General features: G+C 43.8%; 1 protein-coding gene and 1 long non-coding RNA gene across 2 annotated transcripts; one reads left to right on the top strand and one right to left on the bottom strand.

The window, feature by feature from the left end:
- Positions 1-2,889: 2,889 nt before the first annotated feature.
- LOC120021406 (procollagen C-endopeptidase enhancer 2-like) lies at positions 2,890-7,759 on the top strand. Its single transcript, XM_038965163.1, has 9 exons — positions 2,890-3,071; positions 4,456-4,564; positions 4,662-4,920; positions 5,072-5,196; positions 5,391-5,527; positions 6,018-6,397; positions 6,502-6,579; positions 6,953-7,123; positions 7,276-7,759. Exons 1-9 carry the CDS (start codon positions 2,968-2,970, stop codon positions 7,404-7,406), a joined length of 1,494 nt encoding a protein of 497 aa, XP_038821091.1. The 5' UTR covers positions 2,890-2,967; the 3' UTR covers positions 7,407-7,759.
- An 8,373-nt stretch (positions 7,760-16,132) lies between these two features.
- LOC120021324 lies at positions 16,133-26,710 on the bottom strand. The gene is made up of 3 exons (XR_005472497.1): positions 26,488-26,710; positions 17,764-17,873; positions 16,133-17,516 (listed from the first exon to the last, which is right to left on the bottom strand). It is a non-coding gene; the product is annotated as an uncharacterized LOC120021324 (long non-coding RNA).
- Between the last annotated feature and the right edge of the window lie 343 nt (positions 26,711-27,053).

Raw genomic sequence — 27,053 nt, 5'->3', positions numbered from 1 at the left:
CCCAGAAGACGTGTGGTGACCAGGCCTATTGGCTGTTTATATCCATAATGTTCACCCTCCTTCTCATGATTATGGACACCACACTGTCTAATTTAGTGTCCGTTTACTGTTTCTCTTTGCCTTGGACATTTCTCTGAATAACCTGACGCACCCATTACTCCGTGTGCTTGGATATTTTTACATCTTTATTGCAAGAGTAAATATTTGTGAGGGATTTTATATTCTTTCTGTGTGTGTGCATGTAGTGGACACTGATCTTTTTTAAGTAGGAGCGAATGCTTTCGAGTGAAACCACCAGGAGAGAGAAGAGATTCGGATTTCTTAATTTGTAGCTTTTTTTGTACTTTTTGAATGATGTGTGTGTTATCGTATTGCTAGATATTACTGCACTGTTAGAACTAGAACACAAGTATTTCGCTGCACCTGTGATAACATCTGCAAATATGTGTACATGACCAGTAAACTTTGATTTGATGGTTTATGATTCTTCTGGGAACAGCAGTTGCAGTTTGTCACCCTCCTCACTCATTCTTCATGGAAGGCTGTTGTCACTCCATTTCATGCATCTCTCTCTATCGTTCCTTGACGCATCTCTTATTGAATATCCTTTTTACCCCTAATTAGTTCCAGAGATGTTTTGAGTGTGCAGGGGGGATTGAAATAAACATGACTCAATCTACAGCATAAATACTTGGCACTGTTGAGTATCCCTTGGTTGTAGTGGCACTTAAACTATCTCATTCTCCCACCCCCTTCGTTCCATCGCCTCAGTTCATGTCTTGTTCTCTGCTCCAAGAACCTTCCTTTCCATCCAGCCCTCCCTTCCTCCCCCACCACAGACCCATAATGCCCCATTGCAGGGATGTGTGTCTATCGTGATGGACTGTTTTGGAATCCTGGCAGAAACAGAGGTCTACACCCTTGGACTCCAGCCAGGTGTTAGGGTTACTCATACTCCTACAGTCTAGCAGCCCTTAAACACAGACACCATCCGCCCCCCAAGCGGACTCACTCTGCAAGTCACCACATTCCTGCGCGCTCTGACTCTCAGAGGAGGCTGGTGGGAGGAACTATAGGAGGACGGGCTCATTATAATGGCTTGAATGGGGTAAATGGAATGGTGTCCAACATGTGGTTTCCATATGTTTGATGAGTTTGAGACTGTTCAATTTATTCCATTCCAGCCATTACAATGAGCTCCTCCCACTTGCCTCCACTGCTGCCTCACATGCAGATGTAGTATCTGAATTTGAGCCAGTTTGCATCAGCAGGAAAATAATCCTGCGGCAACAGGAAATTTGAGTTTCTATGTGAATTACAATTAATGGACATTTTTTGTAGGGGTTGATACATTTTTCATTAGGGCAAATCAAGTCTGACATTTTAAAGTGGAAATTACAAACTTTAAAAGCCTTTTTAAACCTTAAATACACTACAAATGAGCATTTCCTGTAGTGCAGGAAAATTCTCAGGAACAAAAGAGGTGTCAAATTGAGCTCCTACATCTGTACAACATTCAGCAGACACTGACTTTGGAGTCCAAGGCAAGCTAACGAGCAGCCGTTCCATAGCATTGTTGATAAGAGGGCACATCATAACATTATAATTACAGAACCATAACAACATTTCAAGCAGACCCCTGACTCTAGCTAGCTTATATAAATCAATCAGTAAGTCATGAATCCATGTTAAAATGAGAGACCATCTGTCTATGACTAGGGGATGTGAATGTATAGACATATGTCAATGCCCCTCCTCTGGATTCCCCTGGGCTTTGATCATGGTTCTACTGCTCTGTCCCCCTGAATGAGGCTGTTTTTATGGTCTGTATGAAACGGCATTCCCTCTACAGGCCCCAGCCGAGCGATGTGGGTTATAGGGCCATCATGGAAAACACTCCCCCAGCATTCTCTGGAGTGTTGTGCCCTTTTTGGTTGCATTGTGGGGGCAGATAAAGCCCCTCTAACTGGGAGTCTGTCTGTATGTGGAGCTCTAGGGGGCTGCAGATACTGGGTGTAGCTTTACATTCTTCCGACTTTGGAATGTTGCTGAGATTAACCTGTTCTAATTGTCAATGATATTCATGAATATCAAAAATGTCATGAGTTTGATAAAGAACCATTGATCTAAATACATCAGTCAAGGTACATTCTTAGAAAAAAAAGTGCTATCTAGAACCTAAAAGGGTTATCTGGCTGTCCCCATAGGAGAACCCTTTGACGAACCCTTTTTGGTTCCAGATAGAACCCTTTTGGTTCCAGGTAGAATCTTTTCCACCGAGGGTTCTACATGGAATCCAAATGGTTCTACCTGGAACCAAAAAGGGTTCCAACTGTAACCCGAAAGGGTTCTCCTATGGGGACAGTGGAAGAACCCTTTTGGAACCATTTTTTCTAAGAGTGTAGTGGTCACTGGTCAGATGGCCGTACTGGAATGTAAAGAGAAGTGACCTTGGTTGTAAAGGTGCAGTTCTTTATGCCTTTGAATGAATCCATTGCACAAACATTTGTCCAGCCATTGTGCGAAGTTAGTCTCTGTTGCTCTCTTTTAGTTTTCTCTTTCCTTTGTGCCCCCCCCCTCTGTTTCATAGAGGCAAATGTTAACATTGAGACAGCATCTGGTTCTAATTAAACACTCCCCTCCCCCTTGCGTTGTCTCCCCCGTCATGACTCCTTCTAGTTCCTTCTACCCTCTTAGCATCTCTCTCTCTCTCTCTCTCTCTCTCTCTCTCTCTCTCTCTCTCTCTCTCTCTCTCTCTCTCTCTCTCTCTCTCTCTCTCTCTCTCTCTCTCTCTCTCTCTCTCTCTCTCTGTCTCTCTCTGTCTCTCTCTGTCTCTCTATGTCTCTCTCTCTCTCCCTCACTCTCTCTCTTCCTGTGGCTCCCTCCCCACGTCCTCCATCTCTCTCCACTCTTTGCTCCCGTCTCTTTCTTCTGGTTTGCCCTCTTACTGTGTCAGCTTTCGGCATTATGAAGTGTGAGGATTGTATCTGGGGTCTTTCTGTTCTCCTGGCTCTCTGTTTAGGATGGGCACAGGGCCAGAGCCAGAGCCAACCAGGGACTAACTACACCAGGTAGGGAATATGGGTGTATGAGGTTGTTGGTGTGTGTGTAATGTCTGTTTGCAAGAGGCTTTACAGTGATGGCTCCATTTGGGCAATATCCACAAGGATGCACTTTACATTATTTATATGGTTCAAAATATACCATAGCCATTTCTAGAGAGTGCACAGAGTACTTTTGTTAGTGTGCCATGTTCAGATTTCACGCAGTGTGCTCGAAACTCCCTATCCGAGCTTCCTGCATGTGTATATTTGCTTGGGGGTATGGCAGTGTTGTTGTGGTTGTGACTGACTGGTCCATGATGTTGATGTGGTTGAGCTCCCCCAGATGTTAATGCTTTGGGGTCTGTCTGTATGTGCCTGTGTGGGGTTGGATCAGGACTGACTGGACATCTAGGCTCTCATCAGCTGGCCTCTCTCTCTGCTGGGGTTCTGCATGTCTGAGCTCCTATAATGTGAACTTTCTCAATGAGCTCCAGATTTAGTCTGTATTGTCTAGAGCCCTGGAAAAGTTCCTCAGGTTGGAATAATGGTAATTGACTGGTTTTCTTAACAAGTGGCCAATGAGAACAACGTTTGTTTCGTTTCTTGTTGAGAATGTCTTTATTTAGCTTTTTTGACACTCCATAAAAGGGATGACTTATTTTGCTTCAGCCCAGTTGACAAGACCCAGCTGTTAGAAGTGCACCCAGCAGCTCTGTCTTCTGTACAGACAGTCTCCAATGTGTCTGTCCCCATGACTTTCTGTGAAGCCTCTGGCATAAAATAATATATTTATCCATGAAAGTATTCTGGCAATAGGCTAGGTTTGGGATTTTTCCGTTGTATAAAGCAAGCTTTGTGTTATTTTGAAAAAGGAGTTTGGATTACATATTGGAGCAGACTTGGACATGCCGGGGTTAGAAACTGGGACAAGCAGAAGGGAGAAATTAAAGCACACATTTAAGGGGAGGTCTCCTTGAGGAAGCTCCAGTCAAGGACACCATAACCCCCACTAACTTAGTCCTCATCCTGTCAACCTCCATCCCCCCAGTCAAGGACACCATAACCCCCACTGTCTTTGTCCAGTCCCCATCCTGTCTATACTCCCCCCCCACACACTCCCAATTCTCATGAAACCAGTGTGCCAAGGGGAGGCATTATCATTGGGGTGCCTTAGGGATTTAGAGATTTTCTGTTGAGGAGGTGAGTCACAATACTTGTACGTCAGGATGTGTGTGTGTGTGTATGATTGTCTGTCTGTGTGTGTGTGTGTGTGTGCGTGCACGTGTGTGTGCATGTGTGTGTGCACATGCACGAGAGTCACAAACTCAAGGTTAATGTATTATATACAGCATATGATAAACGCTGGCTAATGCTTACCACAACACTGGGTTCCCACCCTGCTCTCTCTCAGGCCTGTGTTTCACTGTGGAGGAGACATGGTTGCAGACTCAGGCTTTGTGGGCAGTGAAGGATTTCCAAGCTACTACAAACCCAACAGCAAATGTACCTGGCGTATTACAGTGAGTCACTAGCCCTGCACTACATATCACTCCTCTATTACTCAGAATGTTGCCTACAGACTGACTTAAAGCCTTTTCTGCCCTCTCTGAACTCCAGGTCCCAGAAGGCAATGTGGTCATGCTCTCCTTCCGCATCTTCGACATGGAGGCCGACGCCATGTGTCGTTATGACTACCTGGATGTGTACAACGGCCACTCCAACATGGTGCAGAAACTGGGGAGGTTCTGTGGAACGTTCAGGCCGGGTACTCTCATCTCCACCACCAACACCATGATGCTGGAGATGGTGTCTGACTCTGAGACTGGAGGGAGGGGCTTCCTTGCTTACTTCAATGGAGGAAAACCACATGTGGATGGTGAGCTTTACAGTATAACTTGGGCTCTTTTCTAAGGAACAACACCTTTCTAATTTCCCATGTCCATTAGCTCACTGTAACAAAGGCTAATACCAATGTCAAATCCTGTATTCACTTGATTATTTATTGATCTGTTTATGAATAATTTCAGATCACCAATTCTGTGGAGGCAAGATGACAAAAGCCCAGGGTGAAGTAAAAACACCCAACTGGCCTGAGAAGAATTACCCAGCAGGCATCAGCTGCTCCTGGCTCGTCACAGTAGAGCCTGATCAGGTCATTCCTTACCCACAATGCTCAGATTTTCATGTTCCTTATTCTGCATGGACGTCTGTAAATTATGCTGTCATTGTGTTGCACAAACCACAGAACCAAATGTGCACCTAAATGTATAAATATATTGGAGATTCAAGTGATGTTATTAGTAAGTAACGTATTTGTCATTCTGTTTATTTCTGTCTGTGGGTTAGGTGATTGAGGTGAAGTTTGATAAGTTTGATTTGGAGTCAGACAGTTACTGCCGCTTTGACTATGTGGCCTTCTTCAACGGTGGAGAGAAAGATGACTCTCGACTCATTGGAAAATACTGTGGAGACGTCAGCCCCCAGTGAGTGGTACAAGAATGTACTCTGTTTGTGTGTTTGTCTGACTTCCTGTGTTTACGCTTATATTTATCTGTGGTCTAAGTCTATGATGATATACAGATGTTGGATCTTAATTTGATCACCCTGTTGCAGGAGAACTTTCCTTCAATGCAGTGAATTTGAGGTTTAAAAAGGCTTCTGAAGTTTATAATTTACCCTTTGAAATTTCAGACTTGATTTTAACTTAATTAAGAAAAATGTATCAACCCCTACAAAAAATGTTTATTATTAATTTTAATCCACATAATAATTCACTGTTATTCACTGTAATAATTCACTGTAATCCACTTTCCTGTTATTGCAGGATTATTTTCCTGCTGTAGAAACTGGCTAAAATTAAGATCCTACACCAGTATGTCTGTTTGTTTTTGGAACTTCCTTTAGCTGCGAGCATACATCTCACTGTACTCCACTCTGATCCAATCCTCCCTCTGTATCACTCTCCGCCCACAGAACCATTGTGACCAATGGGAACGTGCTCCTTGTGCAGTTTGTGTCTGACCTCAGCGTGACATCCGATGGCTTCATGGCCAGTTACACCAGCGTCCCCCGTGGATCCAGAACCCCCACAGTAGACAATACAGGATCAGGACCTCGTATAGAGTCAGTCCCCAGAAGGCCTGCAGTCAAACCCATCCTACCTGAGAGAACAGTCATCACAACAACTACTACCACCAAGCCACCCACTACAGACAGATACCAGGCCCCCTCAACCCCACAGCCCAAGGAGCACACTGTCAAACCCAAACCAGTCAAACCAGTCAGGACCCGCCCACCAAATAGGCCAGGCTCAGACAGGACCAGAGTGACTAGACCAGACGGAAAGAGGCCAGGTAAGAGAAGCTGCAGCACTGGTTTAGCAAGAGCTGAGTTTATATAGACATAAGTCTGTGTGTTTGTGTGACCTATGTGTGTTAACAATGTTTGTATTTTCTAGTTCCCCTGAACCCACTGTGTGCAAAGGCATGTAAGAGGGATGGAAACATCAAGAGCAGTTTTTGTGCCAGCGAATTTGGTGAGTTCCACTAGACAGCAGCATCATTGCCAAATAAAAAATATATTTTGTATGATTATTGGATCGAGAGAGGTGAAAGGTAGAAGAGAGAGAGAATGCTGAAAGGGCAGTGGGTCAGATTTGAACCCATGCTGGCAGCAGTACATGGAACATGTGCTCCAGCAGGAGTAGCTTAGACCACTAGACCACTCCAGACCACTGGATAGCCAAATTAATCAAGCTTAACAATCTGTACCATCATTACACAGCAATTCTGAGTTCACAGCAAGTTCACCGCATTTCTTAGGCAATTAAACACAGCAGTCACACCATATACAGTACATAAACACAGCTACACCAGTGCACATCTAATCTATCTATCTCTCTCTTTCAGTGATCACGGGTAAGGTGACAGCGCTGACCCCTGGTCCTCAGGGCAGTGTCTATATCGGTGTGTCTCTCATCAAGGCCTACAAGGCTGGCCGGCTGACCATCACCCAGGCTGGAGAGAACATGTCTGTCAAACTGGTGTCAGCCTGCAAGAAGTGTCCTGTCATCCGCAGAGGTACCCTATTTTTCTTCCCAGTCAATCTGACTAGCATGTACAATATTTTGCATGCACAAATGCGTACATACTGCTGACATTCAATGCTGTTGTGTCATCATAGACAGTATTGTCGGAATGCCTAGTACATTTATTTTTAATCTATTTCTCAGGAATGCCCTACATCTTGATGGGCCATGTGGATGAGGATGGGCGTGGCACAATGGCTCCTGGGGCTTTCACTGCCCTATACAAGGCCCCATATCACAAACTGCTGACCAATATCAACAACCAACCATGCTAACCTCACACCCCAGTCCACCAATCAGGGGCCAGGAAATCCAGTCTCATGCATGGATACCTTGACAACCAAGGTTATGGTGCCAAAAAATGATCTTTATTCCTGAGAAGTCCTTACCGAAACGGAACGGTCTTGTTTTTTCACTTAATGTTTGATGACACTAACTTAATTTCTGAAAACTCCTTTCATGGGTTTCTCACTGCTTCAGATGAAATGACAAGCATCACACAGCAACAGTTTTACCCACCTCATAATAGGGCTATATATGGTATTATTTTTGTAGTTTTATACACATGCAAATGTCAGGCCTTAAATGTGTAATTTATGTTTCTAAATAAAGGATTTATAACACATGGTGTTGGTTGTAAATATTTATTACATTGACTTTATATTTTTTACAGCAACACAATGATGGTTTGCCACCTAGTGGTCAGATTTACAATAGCGTAGACCTTCCAATGACACAACACAGGTGCCACCACCCTCTCAAAGAATTAGTATACACAGTTGCTTGCTACAGTTCACAGTCATTTAGGACTAGATTCAATCAGATCAAGCGTTAACTGACAATAGACACCTCAAAGATGCGGTAAAGAGGTCAATGGAACGCAGACCGTGGGGGATAGAAGAAGGACCTCGAATTGGCGCACATTAAACAGATCTTATCAAACAAAGTGGATATTCGTATAGATTGAAATACACTTATAAACAATAGTCTAATGTAGGCAAATTTTGCTGGGGGGTAATAAGGAGATTCTCCCACGCGTTTCCATGGCAATTCCATTGTTTTGGTCGAGTTCCAAGACCTCTTTACCGCATCTATAACAGATGTTTTGGCTGTGTTTTAGGTGGAACGGCATTGGAGCCTTCAAATCGGTGAGCAGATAATGTAATAATGTATAATGGCGCCGGAGGAGTTGGCTGCTGTTTTACGGGCTCCTAACCAATTGTGTGTGTTTTTTCACGTTATTTGTAACTTATCGTCTCTTATGATCGAAAAGAGCTTCTGGATATCAGAACAGCGATTACTCATCTCGTACTTGACGAAGATTTTTTCTTTAGCGAGTCGGACGCAAAGGATTAACTTCAGACACCGGACAAGGCCCAAATCCCTGTCATTCACATGAAGGAGAGACGAAGATATAGGGGTCGTAGGTCGGGGTGCCTTATAAGAATCCAACGGCGAGTGGGTAACCCGCCTCTACCATCAGTCCTATTAGTCAATATGTAATCATTGCATAATAAACTGGATGAGGTCCGATCTGTGCATCGGCAAAAGATAGAACAGCTGCCTCCGGTAAGACAAGGGGTGGCGGTCTGTGTCTATTTATAAATAACAGCTGGTGCACAAAATCTAATATTAAGGAAGTCTCGAGGTTTTGCTCGCCTGAGGTAGAGTACCTCATGATAAGCTGTAGACCACACTATTTACCAAGAGAGTTTTCATCTATATTTTTTGTAGCTGTCTATTTACCACCACAAACCGATGCTGGCACTAAGACTGCACTCAACGAGCTGTATAAGGTCATAAGCAAACAAGAAAATGCTCATACAGAGGCGGCGCTCTGTGTTCGGGGACTTTAATGCAGAGAAACTTAAATCCGTTTCACCTAATTTCTACCAGCATGTTAAATGTGCAACCAGAGGGAAAAAAAACTCTAGACCACCTTTACTCCACACACAGAGATGCGTACAAAGCTCTCCCTCGCCCTTAATTTGGCAAATCTGACCATAACGCTATCCTCCTTATTCCTGCTTACAAGCAGAAACTAAAGCAGGAAGTACCAGTGACTTGCTCAATACGGAAATGGTCAGATGACGCAGATGCTAAGCTACAGGACTGTTTTGCTAGCACAGACTGGAATATGTTCTGGGATTCTTCCGATTGCATTGAGGAGTACACCACATCAGTCACTGGCTTCATCAATAAGTGCATCGATGATGTCATCCCCATAGTGACCGTACGTACATACCCCAACCAGAAGCCATGGATTACAGGCAACATCCGCACTGAGCTAAAGGGTAGAGCTGCCGCTTACAAGGAGCGGGACTCTAACCCGGACGCTTATAAGAAATCCTGCTATGCCCTCTGACGAACCATCAAACAAGCAAAGTGTCAATACAGGACTAAGATTGACCAACTGGCAAGTGTATGCGCTGACCAACTGGCAAGTGTCTTCACTGATATTTTCAACCTCTCCCTGACCGAGTTTGTAATACCAACATGTTTCAAGCAGACCACCATAGTCCCTGTGCCCAAGAACACCAAGGTAACCTGCCTAAATGACTACCGACCCGTAGCACTCACGTCTGTAGTCATGAAGTGCTTTAAGGCTCACATCAACACCATTATCCCAGAAACCCTAGACCCACTCCAATTTGCAAACCGCACCAACAGAACCACAGATGACGCAATCTGTACGGCACTGCCCTTTCCCACCTGGACAAAATGAACACCTACGTGACAATGCTATTCATTGACTGCAGCTCAGCATTCAACACCATAGTGCCCTCAAAGCTTATCACTAAGCGAAGGACCCTGGGACTAAACACCTCCCTCTGCAACTGGATCCTGGACTTTCTGATGGGCTGCCCCCAGGTGGTCAGGGTAGGTAACAACACATTTGGCATGCTGATCCTCAACACAGGGGCCCCTCAGGGGTGCGTGCTCAGTCCCCTCCTGTACTCCCTGGTCAACCATGACTGCATGGCCAAGCACAACTCCAAAACCATAATTAAGTTTGCAGACAACACAACAGTGATCACCGATGAGATGACAGCCTCTAGGGAGGAGGTCAGAGACCTGGCAGTGTAGTACCAGACAGTAGTGAAGAGGGCACGACAATGCCTCAGGAGAATGAAAATATTTGCCATTGGTCCTCAAATCCTCAAAAAGTTCTACAGCTGCACCATCGAGAGCATCCTGACTGGTATGGCAACTGCTTGGCCTCCGACCGCAAGGCACTACAGAGGGTAGTGCGTATGGCCCAGTACATCACTGGAGCCAAACTTCCTGCCATTCAGGACCTCTATACCAGGCGGTGTCAGAGGAAGGCCCTAAAAATTGCCAAAGACTCGAGCCACCCTAGTCATAGACCCTACTCATAGTTCTCTCTGCTACCACTTGGCAGGCGGTACCGAAGCACCAAGTCTAGGTACAAAAGGCTTCTTAACAGCTTCTACCCCCAAGCCATAAGACTCCTGAACAGCTAACCAAATGGCTACTCAGACTATTTGCAAATTGCTACCCCCCCCCCCCCCCCCATTTTTACGCTGCTGCGACTCTCTGCTTATTATCTATGCATAGTTATCTATGCGTAGTTTACCTCTACCTACACGTACACTACCAGACAAAAGTTTGTTCACATCTACTCATTCCAGGGTTTTTCTTTATTTTTACTATTTTCTACATTGTAGAATAATAGTGAAGACATCAAAACTATGAAATAAAACATATGGAATCATGTGGTAACTAAAAAATTGTTAAACAAATTAAACTATATTTTATATTTGAGATTCTTCAAAGTAGCCACTCTTTGCCTTGATGACAGCTTTGCACACTCTTTCTCTATGGAAAGGTGAGACTCTCAAGAACATGTACATGTTGGTTGTTTTGCTCTAGGCTGCAACCTGGTCTCAGAGCATTTTGTATTATTCTGTACGTAAAGCCGAGACACTCCATTTAGTATGATACTGTATGTTACGTTTCGTATGGTATGTATTAATTTGTGGATGTCCATCATCCATTTCATACAATATGTTCAGAATTTGCAAAACATATTATATGTTACGAATTACGAATTTGTTGTTGCTAACATTAGCTAGGTGGCTAATGTTAGCAAGGCTAGGGGGTTAGGGTTAGGGGTTAGGGTTAAGGTTAGGAGTTAAGTTAAATGGTTACGGTTAGGGTTAGTGTTAGGGGAAGGGTTAGCTAACATGCTAAATAGCTGCGTAGTAGCTAAAAAGTAGTAAGTAGTTGCAAAGTTGCTAATTAGCTAAAATTGTCCGTGATGAGATTCAAACACACAACCTTAGGTTTGCTAGACATTCGCGTTATATGACCAACCACTCTCATTTAATTTTTGCCTTATCATACTAATTTGAGTGTTACGAATATGTTAGGTCTATGAGACCAGGTTGTGCTCTAGGACACCTTCAAGCCTCACAAGACTAGTCTGAAGGTATCCCGGTACCAGTTTAAAAAAAGAATGGAAGTATACTGTATATGGAAGTAGTTTAGTGCCCAAAAATGGCTTAAATATGGGTAAAAAAACTAGAAATAATTTCCTTATCTTTCTTATAGCTCTCAGATATAGGACCTACCCTTTAAAACAAACTTCCTTTTGATTTATTTTTTGACTCTCTATTTATCCATGTATGAAACTCTGTTTCTATGGACTTATACCAGTAAGTCAAATTCAATGTTTCATCCACAAAAAATGTATACCTAAAGCATCCTAAAATCCAAAATCAAATAGCTAAATTATCCTTGGTTGGGCGATTTTGGTTCGGAACATTTTAAGAATTAAAAACCAAGGAGACCAGTCATATTATCCATGGCTGCAGTTACAGTAGACTGCCAACATAATGCTATGATAATGTGTGTTAACATAATGTCTGCGTAATGACATTGCACACATCATAACTGTTATAACCACATTTGAGACAGTTCACATTTACAATTGGGTTGACCGTTTATTTAAACCACTGGTTGCTGTTGTCACGTCTACTCCCGCTCCCCCGCTCCAGCGCTTGACATCGCCGGTCTACTAACCACAGGCCTTGGCAACCCATCATTACGCACACTTGGCAACCATCATTACGCATACCTACGCCCCATCGTTAGGCACACCTGGACTTTGTCACTACCCTGATTACTTCCCCTTTATCTAGCACTCCGTTGTATTACCCATCAGGCAGTATTTCTGTGTTCTTGTTCAGACGCTACTCCTGTTTTGTATTCACTCTATGCTCGTTCAGATTAAACTTGCCGACTACACCTGCTTCCTGACTCCCTGCGTTTTTGTTACAGAATATTGTCTCACAAAATGGAAGCAGCAGCCAACCCGAGACATCTCCAAGATGGTCGACGAACAGGGAGACCTACTTCACTAATAAAACCAAAACCAGCTGGCGCAACCGGCGACTGCGATGGATGAGGTCCTCAGTGTTCCTCAACGTCTAGATCTTCCTCAAGGGCCGTCACCTACAATGAGTGGAGGATCTTCTACCATGAGTCGACCCAGCGAGCCAGTACCTCAGCCCATTCAGCAGTCTGCCCAGGTCAGCGATGCCCGTTTGTTCCTCCCGGACAAATATGACGGGATTCCATCCAAATTCTGTGTCTTCCTCCCCCAGTGCTGCCTCTATTTCACTCAACAGATGGGAGACCCCACTACTGAGAGGTCCAAGGTTGCCACGGTTATTTCCCTGCAGACCGGGCAGGCGTTGTAGTCGGCTACGGCCGTCTGGAAGAGAGGAGAGGAGCTGGGTTCCTATGAGTGGTTCATGGCTCTGTTCAGAGGAGTCTTCGATCATCCACCGGAGGGCAGAGAGGGGGATGAGCGCCTACTCCAACTGCGGCAGGATGGCCAGACTGCTGCGGAGTAGGCCCTCACCTTTCATACAGTGGCAGCATCCAGCAGATGGAATGAGCCGGCGCTCCGCACCTTATTCAGAAGAGGATTGCGTAAAGCGGTCCAGACGTTGGCATGCTGAGACAACACCCTCTCTTTGGTCGCACTCATCGCGATGATCATCCGCCTGGATAACCTTCTTCGGGAGCGTCGGTACCCCCATCACCTCTCTCCCTCCTTCGTTGAACGTTCTGATTCAGAGCCTGAACCCATGGAGTTAGGGGCCACACGCCTCTCCGCCGCTGAGCGATGCCGTCGGAGACAGCTGGGGCTCTGTCAAAGGGTGTTGCAATCTACTGCAAAGATAGCCTGCAGAGTTCTGTCCTACTATCCAGGTCTGTACCCAAACAATTTGAACTTCTACTTTTAAAAATCCACCTCTCTAAAAACAAGTCTTTCACCGTTGCCGCCTGCTATAGACCACCCTCTGCCCCCAGCTGTGCTCTGGACACCATATGTGAACTGATTGCCCCCCATCTATCTTCAGAGCTCGTGCTGCTAGGCGACCTAAACTGGAACATGCTTAACACCCCAGCCATCCTACAATCTAAGCTTGATGCCCTCAATCTCACACACATTATCAATGAACCTACCAGGTACCACCCCAAAGCCGTAAACACGGGCACCCTCATAGATATCATCCTAACAACTTGCCCTCTAAATACACCTCTGCTGTTTTCAACCAAGATCTCAGCGATCACTGCCTCATTGGCTGCATCCGTAATGGGTCAGCGGTCAAACGACCTCCACTCATCACTGTCAAACGCCAGCCACCAGCCACCAGCTGTCAGAGCAGCTCACAGATTACTGCGCCTGTACATAGCCCATCTATAATTTAGCCCAAACAACTACCTCTCCCCCTACTGTATTTATTTATTTATTTTGCTCCTTTGCACCCCATTATTTCTATCTCTACTTTGCACATTCTTCCACTGCAAATCTACCATTCCAGTGTTTTACTTGCTATATTGTATTTACTGTGCCACCATGGCCTTTTTTTGCCTTTACCTCCCTTATCTCACCTCATTTGCTCACATTGTATATAGACTTATTTTTCTACTGTATTATTGACTGTATGTTTGTTTTACTCCATGTGTAACTGTGTTGTTGTATGTGTCAAACTGCTTTGCTTTATCTTGGCCAGGTCGCAATTGTAAATGAGAACTTGTTCTCAACTTGCCTACCTGATTAAATAAAGGTGAAATAAAAATAAATAAAAAAGGAGGGGTACCAGCTTCAACGGTGTCCACTACATCCCAACCCGGGATCCAGTAGAGCAGAGGGACGGCCTCGTGATTATCCGTCTCCTGGGGTAGGCGTGAGTATTCCATCATCATCACTTTCCGCCAAACCCTTTTTAGTACCGATTTCACTAGCTGGCTGTTCCTCGTGTGTTGTTTCTACAGCTCTCGTGGACTCCAGTGCCGAGAGGAATTTCATTGACCAGGCCCTTGCCTCCTCCCTGAACATAACCTCTTACCCGCTCTCCTTTCCGTTTCAAGCGCTGGATAATCAACCACTGACCACACAATCACACACATCCCAGCACCACTCACCATCACCGTGGGACCCCAGCACCAAGAAAGCCTTCCCTTCCTCCTCATCGAGGCACCCGTACACAAAGTCATTCATGGCCTCCCATGGCTACAACGCCATACCCCACCATCTCCTGGTCGAGGATGGAGATTACTGCCTGAGCAGCCAGATGACGGAGGACCTGCTTTCCCTTACCTTATGGTTCCACGTCGGTTGAGAGTCCTGTGGTTGCCCTCCAGACCGACATCCCGGATGTTTACCAGGATCTCTGGGAGTTTTTGTCCAAGACCCGCGCCACCTGTCTCCCTCCTCATTGCCGCTGGAACTGTGCTATCGACCTGCTTTCAGACTCTATGCCTCGGCGTAGTCGCGTCTAACCCTGACATCCTGATCTACAAGGCCACCTTGGAGGATCACATTGCCCACGTCCGGGTAGTTCTGTGATGCCTCCTGGAGAACCATCTCTATGTCAAAGCGGAGAAGTGCCAGTTCCATCAGGCCGCTGTCTCCTTCTTGGGATATCGGATCAGCCCGCAGGGAGTGGTTATGGAGGAAAGGAAGGTCGAGGCAGTCAGATCATGGCCAGTCCCAACCACCATAAAAGGACTACAACGATTTTCTACCACCGCTTCATTAAAAACTTCAGCTCCATCGCCTCTCCTCTCACCTCTCTCCTCAAGGGTGGCCCCTGTCATTTGGTGTGGAGTCCTGCAGCTGATGAGGCCTTCCGCCTACTGAAGGGGCGTTTCACCTATGCTGCCCTTCGTGGTGGAGGTGGACGCCTCAGAAGTGGGGCGTCCGTCCACCGGAGGGTCAATGAGGTAACATACCGATTACAGCTTCCCACTAACTACCGGATCTCACCCTCTTTTCACGTTTCCCTCTTCAGGCCTGTAGTTCCTGGTTCCCTGGCTGATGCCGTCTCCCACGACAACCCTCCGTCTCCCCTGGACATTGAGAGAAGCCCCGCCTATGCCGTCAGATCCCTCCTGGACTCTCGACGTCGTGAGGGTCGGCTCCAGTACCTGGTTGACTGGGAGGGGTATGGTCCAGAGGAGCGCTGTTGGGTTCTTGTGGATGACATTCTAGATCCCAACATCATCCGAGATTTCCACCTTCGCCATCCAAATCGGCCCGCTCCTCGCCCTCGGGGCCGTCCCCCAGGCCGGCATCGTCCTGCGGCCGGAGCCGTGCGTCATGGGGGGTACTGTCACGTCTACTCCCGCTCTGGCGCTCTACGTCGTCGGTCTACTAACCACCTGTCCTGGCAACCCATCATTACACACACCTGGCAACCATCATTAGGCACAGCTGCGCCCCATCATTAGGCACACCTTGACTTCATCACTACCCTTTATCTAGCACTCCGTTGTATTACCCACCAGTCAGTATTGTTATTGTTTTCTTGTTCAGACGCTACTCCTGTTTTTGTATTCACTCTATGCTCCTCAACGACTGCACCTGCTTCCTGACTCCATGCGTCTTCGTTACAGCTGTTATAATTTGCCATGAAGATGAAACAGGTAAATGTATAAAACAGGCAATTGGATCAGAAAGTTATTTGATTTCCATGTTTATTAAGATCTGTAGGCATTAGGACACCTCACAGCTAGTCTGGGTACCAGAGACAGCAACCAGGCTACCTTAGGCTCTGAGACACCTGCTTCATGTTAGTTATGACTATAGTGTTACCAAATATACTAAATAGATGCTTATCTCTAAAGGTTTGATACATACCATGTTACGTGTGTGCCAATTACCATTGCCTATAGTGTGTACCTGTAGCTTTTGTTTTACAGTAGTATTTCTCCAGAGAAGTAACCAAGATCTCCTCTCTTTCTTCTTACCGTTATATCTGATATGCATTACATAACCCTTTGCCATCTCGTATGTAAAACACGTGTCTTGGTGCCAAGTCACTGGTTAAAGTGTTAATCTTTAACCAGTGTTCACAGTCTGTCTGCCATAAAAGCCTGTTTGTTAAGTACATCCCCAGTGTTACCAAAATACACAGTCTTACTCTGAAAACTTTTGAAAGGATGTGATAGGGTAACAGAGATCATGGGCCGAACATTAGAAAGGGTTCCATAATCAAACGGCAAAAACATTTATTTGCAGCTATCCAAAACTATTTAAAAAGTGACTTGTCACATTACTAGTAATGTAGCATTAGTCTTTTGTTGATTATTTCATAGCAACAATACATATAGAATATAAAGTGTCAGTAATCATTGACGGTTATTATTACATTCATCGTATAGCTGTGTATTAGTTATGGCCAGTCTACAACACCAGTTTCTAGATGGGATTTTACAGAAAATGGACCATTACAAAACATGCCCCAAAAAATATGCAAAACCATTAGGTGTATAGCAGACACACGTACACAACTTTGACCCTAGAACAATAAATAAAGTGACAAATGATAAAACGACAGGAAAACAAGAAGAATGCACTTCAAGGTAATAGCGTAGACAAAGTTTCTCAACCCCTATCTAAAAGTGTTTTCTCCCATCTGTCAAAGATGTTCTAATGGCTATCAGACAGTTCTCAGTAGTGCTTCTCAGCCTCCATCTTTAGTCAAGCACCTATCTCAAACCTTCAGCTGAACTAAGCTGAACAAATACAAACAAGAACAGTTTTCTGACCATTTTATGTTTTACCATCATTTTAGTATTCTTCTGTCCAGACACGATCATTGAAGAACTGGGATACTGTCTGTTGTAAGACAAAGATGCTTCTGAGCAGACAGTCTTTGAGGGGTGTTTTTGCAGCAGGGGCTGGAGGTTGGGGGCTCAGTAGGTGGTGTCTATAACGTTGCCCTCCATCCGATGTCTGTAGGCCATTCTTGCCTTGTGGGAAAAGTAGACAACTCCTCCTCCAGCACCATCACTGGCATAGGTTGGCGGGGCAAACTGGGGCTCTGTCTCAATGGATGGAACTGGAAGGGAGGAGAGAGGACATCATTAAAAACCCATTAACTTTACATTAATACTGACATTAATCTATCTTGGTAAGTCACATCCCCATATTGTACTACTACTGATGTTGATGAACTGTCAAAGGGTTTTCAGTCCAACATTACATTCCAAATAACATAGTGTTCCGCTTTTTGAAAATAGTGCCTCTGAAAAAACCTAAATAAACAAGCATCCCACTCCAGCAAAAACTGTAGCTGGTGTTCCTACCCTCTTTAGGGAGGCATTCTCTGCCCTTGCCCTTGTCTTTACACCTCTTGTACCAGGGAAAACACTGGAGAACCTTCACACCCATTGGTGCAGCAGCTAGAGGAGCCAGTCTGAAAAGAGAGAACAAGGATTCTGTTATTTAAAAGAAGCATTAACACTAGGTACACCATAACTCAGCAGGATTTGAACAAGAACTTGAACAATCATATTGCATTATGTGCTCTGTTTCTCACAAAATAAATGACGTGCCTTGTTCAGGGAATGTCCTCCCTATGTCATCCCTCTTCTGAATTGCACCAGCAAAATTGAGTTATTATCCATTTCTAAAACTACACACTCCAAACTTGCCCTAAATGTGTAATTGTGGTTTGGGTGTAGGACTATCATTTTTCTGTTTGAGAGAGAGAGAGACAGTAGCTAAAGGGTATTTTCTTCCTTGTCCTTAATGTTTGGGGCCCTGGAGGCGGTGAACCATTTAGATTATTACTTCCAGGTATGACAGAAGACCAAATAGATGCATGTTAAAAACAGGCACTTCATCAAAGGGAGCTTTTAAATTACATATTCACAATCAGTGACCCAAATCTCTGTCTGGCTTTGTGCTGGAGACACAGGCCCAAAAAGTCCCATCTAACAGACATAATCTATCCAGTGCCTACTTATACAGTCTCATTCTACTTTTCTGTTTACATTATGCAACTATGTTGTGACAGCAAGAAGTCAATGTCACAGAGCAAATATCGAGTTTACGCATCTTCTTATGAAAGTTGATTTGCAATAGTAAAGTTAGTTTGTATCCTAAGCTTCAGGTCTGCTTAGGCCAGTGTTTCTGGTTGTTATAATGCCAGGACGCTTAACATGTCTCTAGGGAATTGTGAGAACAAACCAACAAGCTGATCTAATTATACAGTGGGGCAAAAAAGTATTTAGTCAGCCACCAATTGTGCAAGTTCAAGGCCTGTAATTTTCATCATAGGTACACTTCAACTATGACAGACAAAATGAGAAAAAAAAATCCAGAAAATCACATTGTAGGATTTTTAATGAATTTATTTGCAAATTATGGTGGAAAATAAGTATTTGGTCAATAACAAAAGTTTATCTCAATACTTTGTTATATACCCTTTGTTGGCAATGACAGAGGTCAAACGTTTTCTGTAAGTCTTCACAAGGTTTTCACACACTGTTGCTGGTATTTTGGCCCATTCCTCCATGCAGATCTCCTCTAGAGCAGTGATGTTTTGGGGCTGTTGCTGGGCAACACGGACTTTCAACTCCCTCCAAAGATTTTCTATGGGGTTGAGATCTGGAGACTGGCTAGGCCACTCCAGGACCTTGAAATGCTTCTTACGAAGCCACTCCTTCGTTGCCCGGGCGGTGTGTTTGGGATCATTGTCATGCTGAAAGACCCAGCCACGTTTCATCTTCAATGCCCTTGCTGATGGAAGGAGGTTTTCACTCAAAATCTCACGATACATGGCCCCATTCATTCTTTCCTTTACACGGATCAGTCGTCCTGGTCCCTTTGCAGAAAAACAGCCCCAAAGCATGATGTTTCCACCCCCATGCTTCACAGTAGGTATGGTGTTCTTTGGATGCAACTCAGCATTCTTTGTCCTCCAAACACGACGAGTTGAGTTTTTACCAAAAAGTTATATTTTGGTTTCATCTGACCATATGACATTCTCCCAATCTTCTTCTGGATCATCCAAATGCTCTCTAGCAAACTTCAGACGGGCCTGGACATGTACTGGCTTAAGCAGGGGGACACGTCTGGCACTGCAGGATTTGAGTCCATGGCGGCGTAGTGTGTTACTGATGGTAGGCTTTGTTACTTTGGTCCCAGCTCTCTGCAGGTCATTCACTAGGTCCCCCCGTGTGGTTCTGGGATTTTTGCTCACCGTTCTTGTGATCATTTTGACCCCACGGGGTGAGATCTTGCGTGGAGCCCCAGATCGAGGGAGATTATCAGTGGTCTTGTATGTCTTCCATTTCCTAATAATTGCTCCCACAGTTGATTTCTTCAAACCAAGCTGCTTACCTATTGCAGATTCAGTCTTCCCAGCCTGGTGCAGGTCTACAATTTTGTTTCTGGTGTCCTTTGACAGCTCTTTGGTCTTGGCCATAGTGGAGTTTGGAGTGTGACTGTTTGAGGTTGTGGACAGGTGTCTTTTATACTGATAACAAGTTCAAACAGGTGCCATAATAATACAGGTAACGAGTGGAGGACAGAGGAGCCTCTTAAAGAAGAAGTTACAGGTCTGTGAGAGCCAGAAATCTTGCTTGTTTGTAGGTGACCAAATACTTATTTTCCACCATAATTTGCAAATAAATTCATTAAAAATCCTACAATGTGATTTTCTGGATTTTTTTTCTCATTTTGTCTGTCATAGTTGAAGTGTACCTATGATGAAAATTACAGGCTTCTCTCATCTTTTTAAGTGGGAGAACTTGCACAATTGGTGGCTGACTAAATACTTTTTTGCCCCACTGTAGATCTGTCTCCTTTACAGTATAGGACTTCTATGTCACCTGCTAGGTAAAAGGTAACCCCAGACATGGTAACCCCAGTCATGGTAAACCCAGACATGGTAACTAGAGGTCGACCGATTAATCGGAATGGCCGATTAATTAGGGCCGATTTCAAGTTTTCATAACAATCGGATATCGGTATTTTTGAACGCCGATTTTGCCGATTACATTTTTTATTTATTTTATTTTTTACTATTTTAGGGATTCAATCTTTTTTTTTTTTTTTTACAACTTTAGGGATTCAATCTTGCAAACTTACGGTTAACTAGTCCAACGCTCGGTTAACTGCTCCAACGTGTACCTAACCATAAACATCAATGCCTTTCTTAAAATCAATACACAGAAGTATATATTTTTAAACCTGCATATTTAGCTAAAAGAAAGGTTAGCAGGCAATATTAACCAGGTGAAATTGTGTGACTTCTCTTGCGTTCATTGCACGCAGAGTCAGGGTATGTGCAACAGTTTGGGCCGCCTGGCTCATTGCGAACTAATTTGTCAGAGTTTTACGTAATTATGACATAACATTGAAGATTGTGCAATGTAACAGCAATATTTAGACTTAGGGATGCCATCCGTTAAAATACGGAACGGTTCCATATTTCACTGAAAGAATAAACGTTTTGTTTTCGAAATGATAGTTTCCGGATTCGACCATATTAATGACCTAAGGCTCGTATTTCTGTGTGTTATTATGTTATAATTAAGTCTATGATTTGATAGAGCAGTCTGATTGAGCGATGCTAGGCACCAGCAGGCTTGTAAGCGTTCATTCAAACAGCACTTTCGTGCGTTTTGCCAGCAGCTCTTCGCTGTTTATGACTTCAAGCCTATCAACTCCCGAGATTAGGCTGGTGTAACCGATGTGAAATGGCTAGCTAGTTAGCGGGGTGCGCGCTAATAGCGTTTCAAACGTCACTCGCTCTGAGACTTGGAGTAGTTGTTCCCCTTGCTCGGCATGGGTAACGCTGCTTCGAGGGTGGCTGTTGTTGATGTGTTCCTGGTTCGAGCCCAGGTAGCGGCGAGGAGAGGGATGGAAGCTATACTGTTACACCAATAGTCAAAGGTATATGAAATACAAATCATATAGAGAGAAATAGTCCTATAATTCCTATAATAACTACAACCTCAAACTTCTTACCTGGGAATATTGAAGACTCATGTTAAAAGGAACCACCAGGTTTCATATGTTCTCATGTTCTGAGCAAGGAACTTAAACGTTAGCTTTCTTACATGGCACATATTGCACTTTTACTTTCTTCTCCAACACTTTGTTTTTGCATTATTTAAACCAAATTGAACATGTTTAATTATTAATTTGAGGCTAAATTGATTTTATTGATGTATTATATTAAGTTAAAATAAGTGTTCATTCAGTATTGTTGTAATTGTCATTATTACAAATAAAATGTTTTAAAAAATCGTCCGATTAATCGGTATCGTCTTTTTTTGGTCCTCCAATAATCGGTATCGGTATCGGCGTTGAAAAATCATAATCGGTCGACCTCTAATGGTAACCCCAGTCATGGTAAGCCCAGACATGGTAACCCCAGTCATGGTGACCCATACATGCCCAACTAAGCTGTTATTGCATGTGTAAAAAAGGCCGTCCTGCTCCTCTCCTCACTACCTAACTTCCCCTCACAGTCCCTCCAGTTTCCCTTAAGTCCCGTTAGTTTGGCTGCTCAGTCTACCTAAGATATCACTTACCCATTATAGCCCTGCAATTCCCAACCAATCAGAGTGCTTGGAAATGCGCATCTGGACTCCGCACCCGCCCACTCAGTGTTATTGTCATCAGAAGGGAGAAGACCCATGTTTCTGAGGACTTTTTGTTGTCCACAGTAACACAAATGTCTAAATGTTGTGCGTGCATCGAAATGTAAGTTGCAGGGGGGTTATTGGGGTTTTTACATGCTGTGTAATAATAGGTAATTACCACTAATTACTTGCTGTTACTTTGATAGCGTTTAGACATATGTTCTACAGTATGGCTGTTACTATTCTTTAATGTCAGAGTTGCCAATACTACTTTGCCTATTGTTTATCGTATGTAGTATTATTCCATACTATTAGTGCTATTGCATTGGTTGCACAAGTACTTTTGCAGAAGTGGTTTAATTGTTGTATTGGTAAACAGTCTTTTGCATGCACACGCTACCACAGCGTTTTCCATAGTGGCCTTTATTAAGGTGTGTTATTGCGTTGCCATGGGTGAGCTTATAGAGTCATCTTAGACAGTTCTTGGAGATTGCTCATGCGCAGAATAATTTAGGACCCTGTGGCGCCAGGGCAGAACTGATAAGGTTGCAGATTTGCACACGAGGCTGGAGAGAGGGTGCCATAAATTCTGACCCTTTGTCAATCCAAATAATTGGTTTCTCTCTCTCCAAGAGGGGACTGTTTAAGTTTGTGTTTATATTGATGCTGTCTTTATGGCCCTTTATAGACATGTTATAAGTATAATGCCATTTGCCATTTATTCATGTACATACAGTGCCTTCGGAAAGTATTCAGACCCCTTGACTTTTTCCACATTTTGTTATGTTACAGCTTTATTCTAAAATGGATTAAATCGTTTTTTCTCTCATAAATCTACACACAATACCCCATAATGGCAAAGCAAAAACATGTTTTTAGAAATTCCTGCTAATTTATAATAAAAAAAAAGAAGAAATATCACATTTACATAAGTATTGAGACCCTTTACTCAGTACTTTGTTGAAGCACCTTTGGCAGCGATTACAGCCTCGTGTCTTCTTGGGTATGACGCTACAAGCTTGGCACACCTGTATTTGGGGAGTTTCTCCCATTTTTCTCTGCAGATCCTCTCAAGCTCTGTCAGGTTAGATGGGGAACGTTGCTGCACAGCTATTTTCAGGTCTCTCCAGAGATGTTAGAACGGGTTCAAGTCCGGGCTCTGGCTGTGCCACTCAAGGACATTCAGAGACTTGTCCCGAAGCCACTCCTGCATTGTCTTAGTTGTGTGCTTAGGGTCGTTGTCCTGTTGGAAGATGAACCTTTGTCCCAGTCTGAGGTCCTGAGTGCTATGGAGCAGGTTTTCATCAAGGATCTCTCTGTACTTTGCTCCGTTCATCTTTGCGTCAATCCTGACTAGTCTCCCAGTCCCTGCCGCTGAAAAACATCCCCACAGCATGATGCTGCCACCTCCATGCTTCACTGTAGGGATGGTGCCAGGTTTCCTCCAGACGTGACGCTTGGCATTCAGGCCAAAGAGTTCAATCTTGGTTTCATCAGACCAGAGAATCTTGTTTCTCATGGTCTGAGAGTCTTTAGGTGCCTTTTGGTAAACTCCAAGTGTCATGTGTCTTTTACAGAGGAGTGGCTTCCATCTGGCCACTCTACCATAAAGGCCTGATTGGCAGAGTGCTGCAGAGATGGTTGTCTTTTTGGAATGTTCTCCTATCTCCACAGAGGAACTCTAAAGCTCTGTCAGAGTGACCATCGGGTTCTCGGTCACCTCCCTGACTAAAGCCCTTCTCCCCTGATTGCTCAGTTTGGCCGGGCGGACAGATCTAGGAAGAGTCTCGGTGGCTCCAAACTTTTTCCATTTAAGAATGATGGAGGCTACTTGTTCTTGGGGACCTTCAATGCTGCAGACATTTTTTGGTACCCTTCCCCAGATCGGTGCCTCGACACAATCCTGTCTCGGAGCTCTACGGACATTAGTGTGCCTTTCCAAATCATGTCCAATCAATTGAATTTTCCACAGGTGGAGTCCAATCAAGTTGTAGAAACATCTCAAGGATGATCAATGGAAACAGGATGCACCGGTGCTCAATTTCGAGTCTCATAGCAAAGGGTCTGAATACTTATGTAAGTAAGGTATTTCAGATTTTTTTTAATTTTTATCAATTTGCAAAAATGTCTAAAAACCTGTTTTCGCTTTGTCATTGCAGGATATTGTGTGTTGATTGCTGAGGATTTAATACAAAAAAATCAATTTTAGAATAAGGCTATAAGGTAACAAAATGTGGAAAAAGTCAAGGGGTCTGAATACTTTCCGAAGGCACTAATATGTGTATTGCATAGTTATAACCCTTAAATAATACTGTTTACATGTGTGCATATCTTTGTCTTATAGAACCACAACAATAAGATTCCAAGTAAATCACATTACCAGAATCATATAAACATCTTCAAAGGAAACAGCTGTGTCTGTGAGTGGTGGTGACTATCAAAAGTACAGTGATAGGTCTCAACATCATGTTCTAACTGGACAGCACTATAGAGGACAGAACCAAACCAATCAGTTATACAGTGGCTTCCGAAAGTATTCACCCCCCTTGGCATTTTTCCTATTTTGTTGCCTTACAACCAGGAATTAAAATAGATTTTTGGGGGGTTTGTATCATTTGATTTACACAACATGCCTACCACTTTGAAGATGCAAAATATTTTTTATTGTGAAACAAGCAAAAAATAAGACAGAAAAGCAGAAAACTTGAGCGTGCATAACTATTCACCCCCAAAGTCAATACTTTGTTGAGCCACCTTTTGCAGCAATTACACCTGCCAGTCTCTTGGGGTATGTCTCTATAAGCTTGGCACATCTAGCCACTGGGATTTTTGCCCATTCTTCAAGGCAAAACTGCTCCAGCTCATTCAAGTTGGATGGGTTCCACTGGTGTACAGCAATCTTTAAGTCATCCCACAGATTCTCAATTGGATTGAAGTGTGGGCTTTGACTAGGCCATTCCAAGACATTTAAATGTTTCCCCTTAAACCACTCGAGTGTTGCTTTAGCAGTATGCTTAGGGTCATTGTCCTGCTGGAAGGTGAACCTCTGTCCCAGTCTCAAATCTCTGGAAGACTGAAACAGGATTCCCTCAAGAATTTCCCTGTATTTAGCGCCATCCATCATTCCTTCAATTCTGACCAGTTTCCCAGTCCCTGCCAATGAAAAACATCCCACAGCATGATCCTGCGACCACCATGCTTCACTGTGGGGATGGTGGTGTTCTCGGGGTGATGAGAGGTGTTGGGTTTGCGCCAGACATAGCGTTTTCCTTAATGGCCAAAAAGCTACATTTTAGTTTAATCTGACCAGAGTACCTTCTTCCATATGTTTGGGGAGTCTCCCACATGCCTTTTGGCGAACACCAAACATGTTTGCTTATTTTTTTTTTTAAGCAATGGCTTTTCCTGGTCACTCTTCCGTAAAGCTCAGCTCTGTGGAGTGTACGGCTTAAAGTGGTCCTATGGAAAGATACTCCAATCTTCGCTGTGGAGCTTTGCAGCTCCTTCAGGGTTATCTTTGGTCTCTTTGTTGCCTCTCTGATTAATGACTTCCTTGCCTGGTCCGTGAGTTTTTGTGGGCTGCCCTCACTTGGCAGGTTTGCTGTGGTGCCATATTCTTTCCATTTTTAAATAATGGATTTAATGGTGCTCCGTAGGATGTTCAAAGTTTCTGATATTTTTTTATAACCGAACCCTGATCTGTACTTCTCCACAACTTTGTCCCTGACCTGTTGGAGAGCTCCTTGGTCTTCATGGTACCGCTTACGTGGTGGTGCCCCTTGCTTAGTGGTGTTGCAGACTCTGGGGCCTTTCAGAACAGGTGTATATATACTGAGATCATGTGACAGATCATATGACACTTAGATTGCACACATGTGGACTTTATTTAACTAATTATGTGACTTCTGAAGGTAATTTGTTGCACCAGATCTTATTACATGAATTACATAAAATCCCAAACGTGAAATCCATTACATGAAATCCATTCAAATTGCAGGTTGTAAAGCAACAAAATAGAAAAAACGCCAAGGGAGATTAATACTTTTGCAAGGCACTGTAAGTATATAGCGGGTGAGGGCATCCACAGCCAACAGCTCAGGCGGGAGAGGGCAAACGAGCCAACCGTTTTTACGTGGTCCTTTTAGCCGGATTTAGTGACCAACAGGGTATCATGGTCCTTCATTTCTCCGGATTTAGCGACCAATAGTTTTTACAGCGTGTGTGTTTGCCTACATCCATTTCAGTTTGTGCCCTCAATTCTGACATAATTTTGGCCTAATGAGGCTACAAAGTGGGTTCCATATCAACGACTTCACATAGGCCAATCAATACAAAACGTTATAACAACACAATACTAAATGTGAAAACTAAATATTGAAAACGCCATGGACGTCTTGGTGCTATTGAATAGTAAAAGTGCTTATAACTCACCTGGAAATCAAAGATCAAAACGGTATGAATTTATATTGTAGTGAGTTTGTTTCCTTAGAATTCTCCTAGAAATTGTATAATTGCTTCCGGTTTGATGTCTCGAGGAAGTCAGAGCTCATTCCCCTGACAAATGATGGTGTATAAGCAACCTGCCTTGTTGCGCGTCTGTCACTCTCCCTTTGATACAGCAAGAGCATGGAAATTTTCCACTGTCGACTCCGCGTCTTTAAATAGCTAATCCTTCAGCGTGTGGCCACAACACAAAACATGCCTCCCTTGCCCTCTGACTCCGCCCCTGCATTTACTGTATGCGTGTGTTGGCAACTTGGCATGGAAGTTAATAGATTTCCAGTGAATTGTTGCTGTGTTCTCTTACAGTGTTGGTGTATGGAAAGCCGATTTAACATATATTCGTTGAATATTTGATATCAATAGTTGTATTTTTTTATACCAATACTTGCATTTTTATATGAATAATTTGAATTGTTGATATACGAAATTCTTGCCTACTTCACCCATATTTTTTTTGATTTGAGCAAAAAAGAATAGTGTGTAGTTCCAGTAGT

The sequence above is a fragment of the Salvelinus namaycush genome, chromosome 26, assembly GCF_016432855.1.
Source record: "Salvelinus namaycush isolate Seneca chromosome 26, SaNama_1.0, whole genome shotgun sequence".
NCBI classification, from domain to species: Eukaryota; Metazoa; Chordata; class Actinopteri; order Salmoniformes; family Salmonidae; genus Salvelinus; species Salvelinus namaycush.
This window is presented reverse-complemented; position numbering and strand designations above follow the sequence as displayed.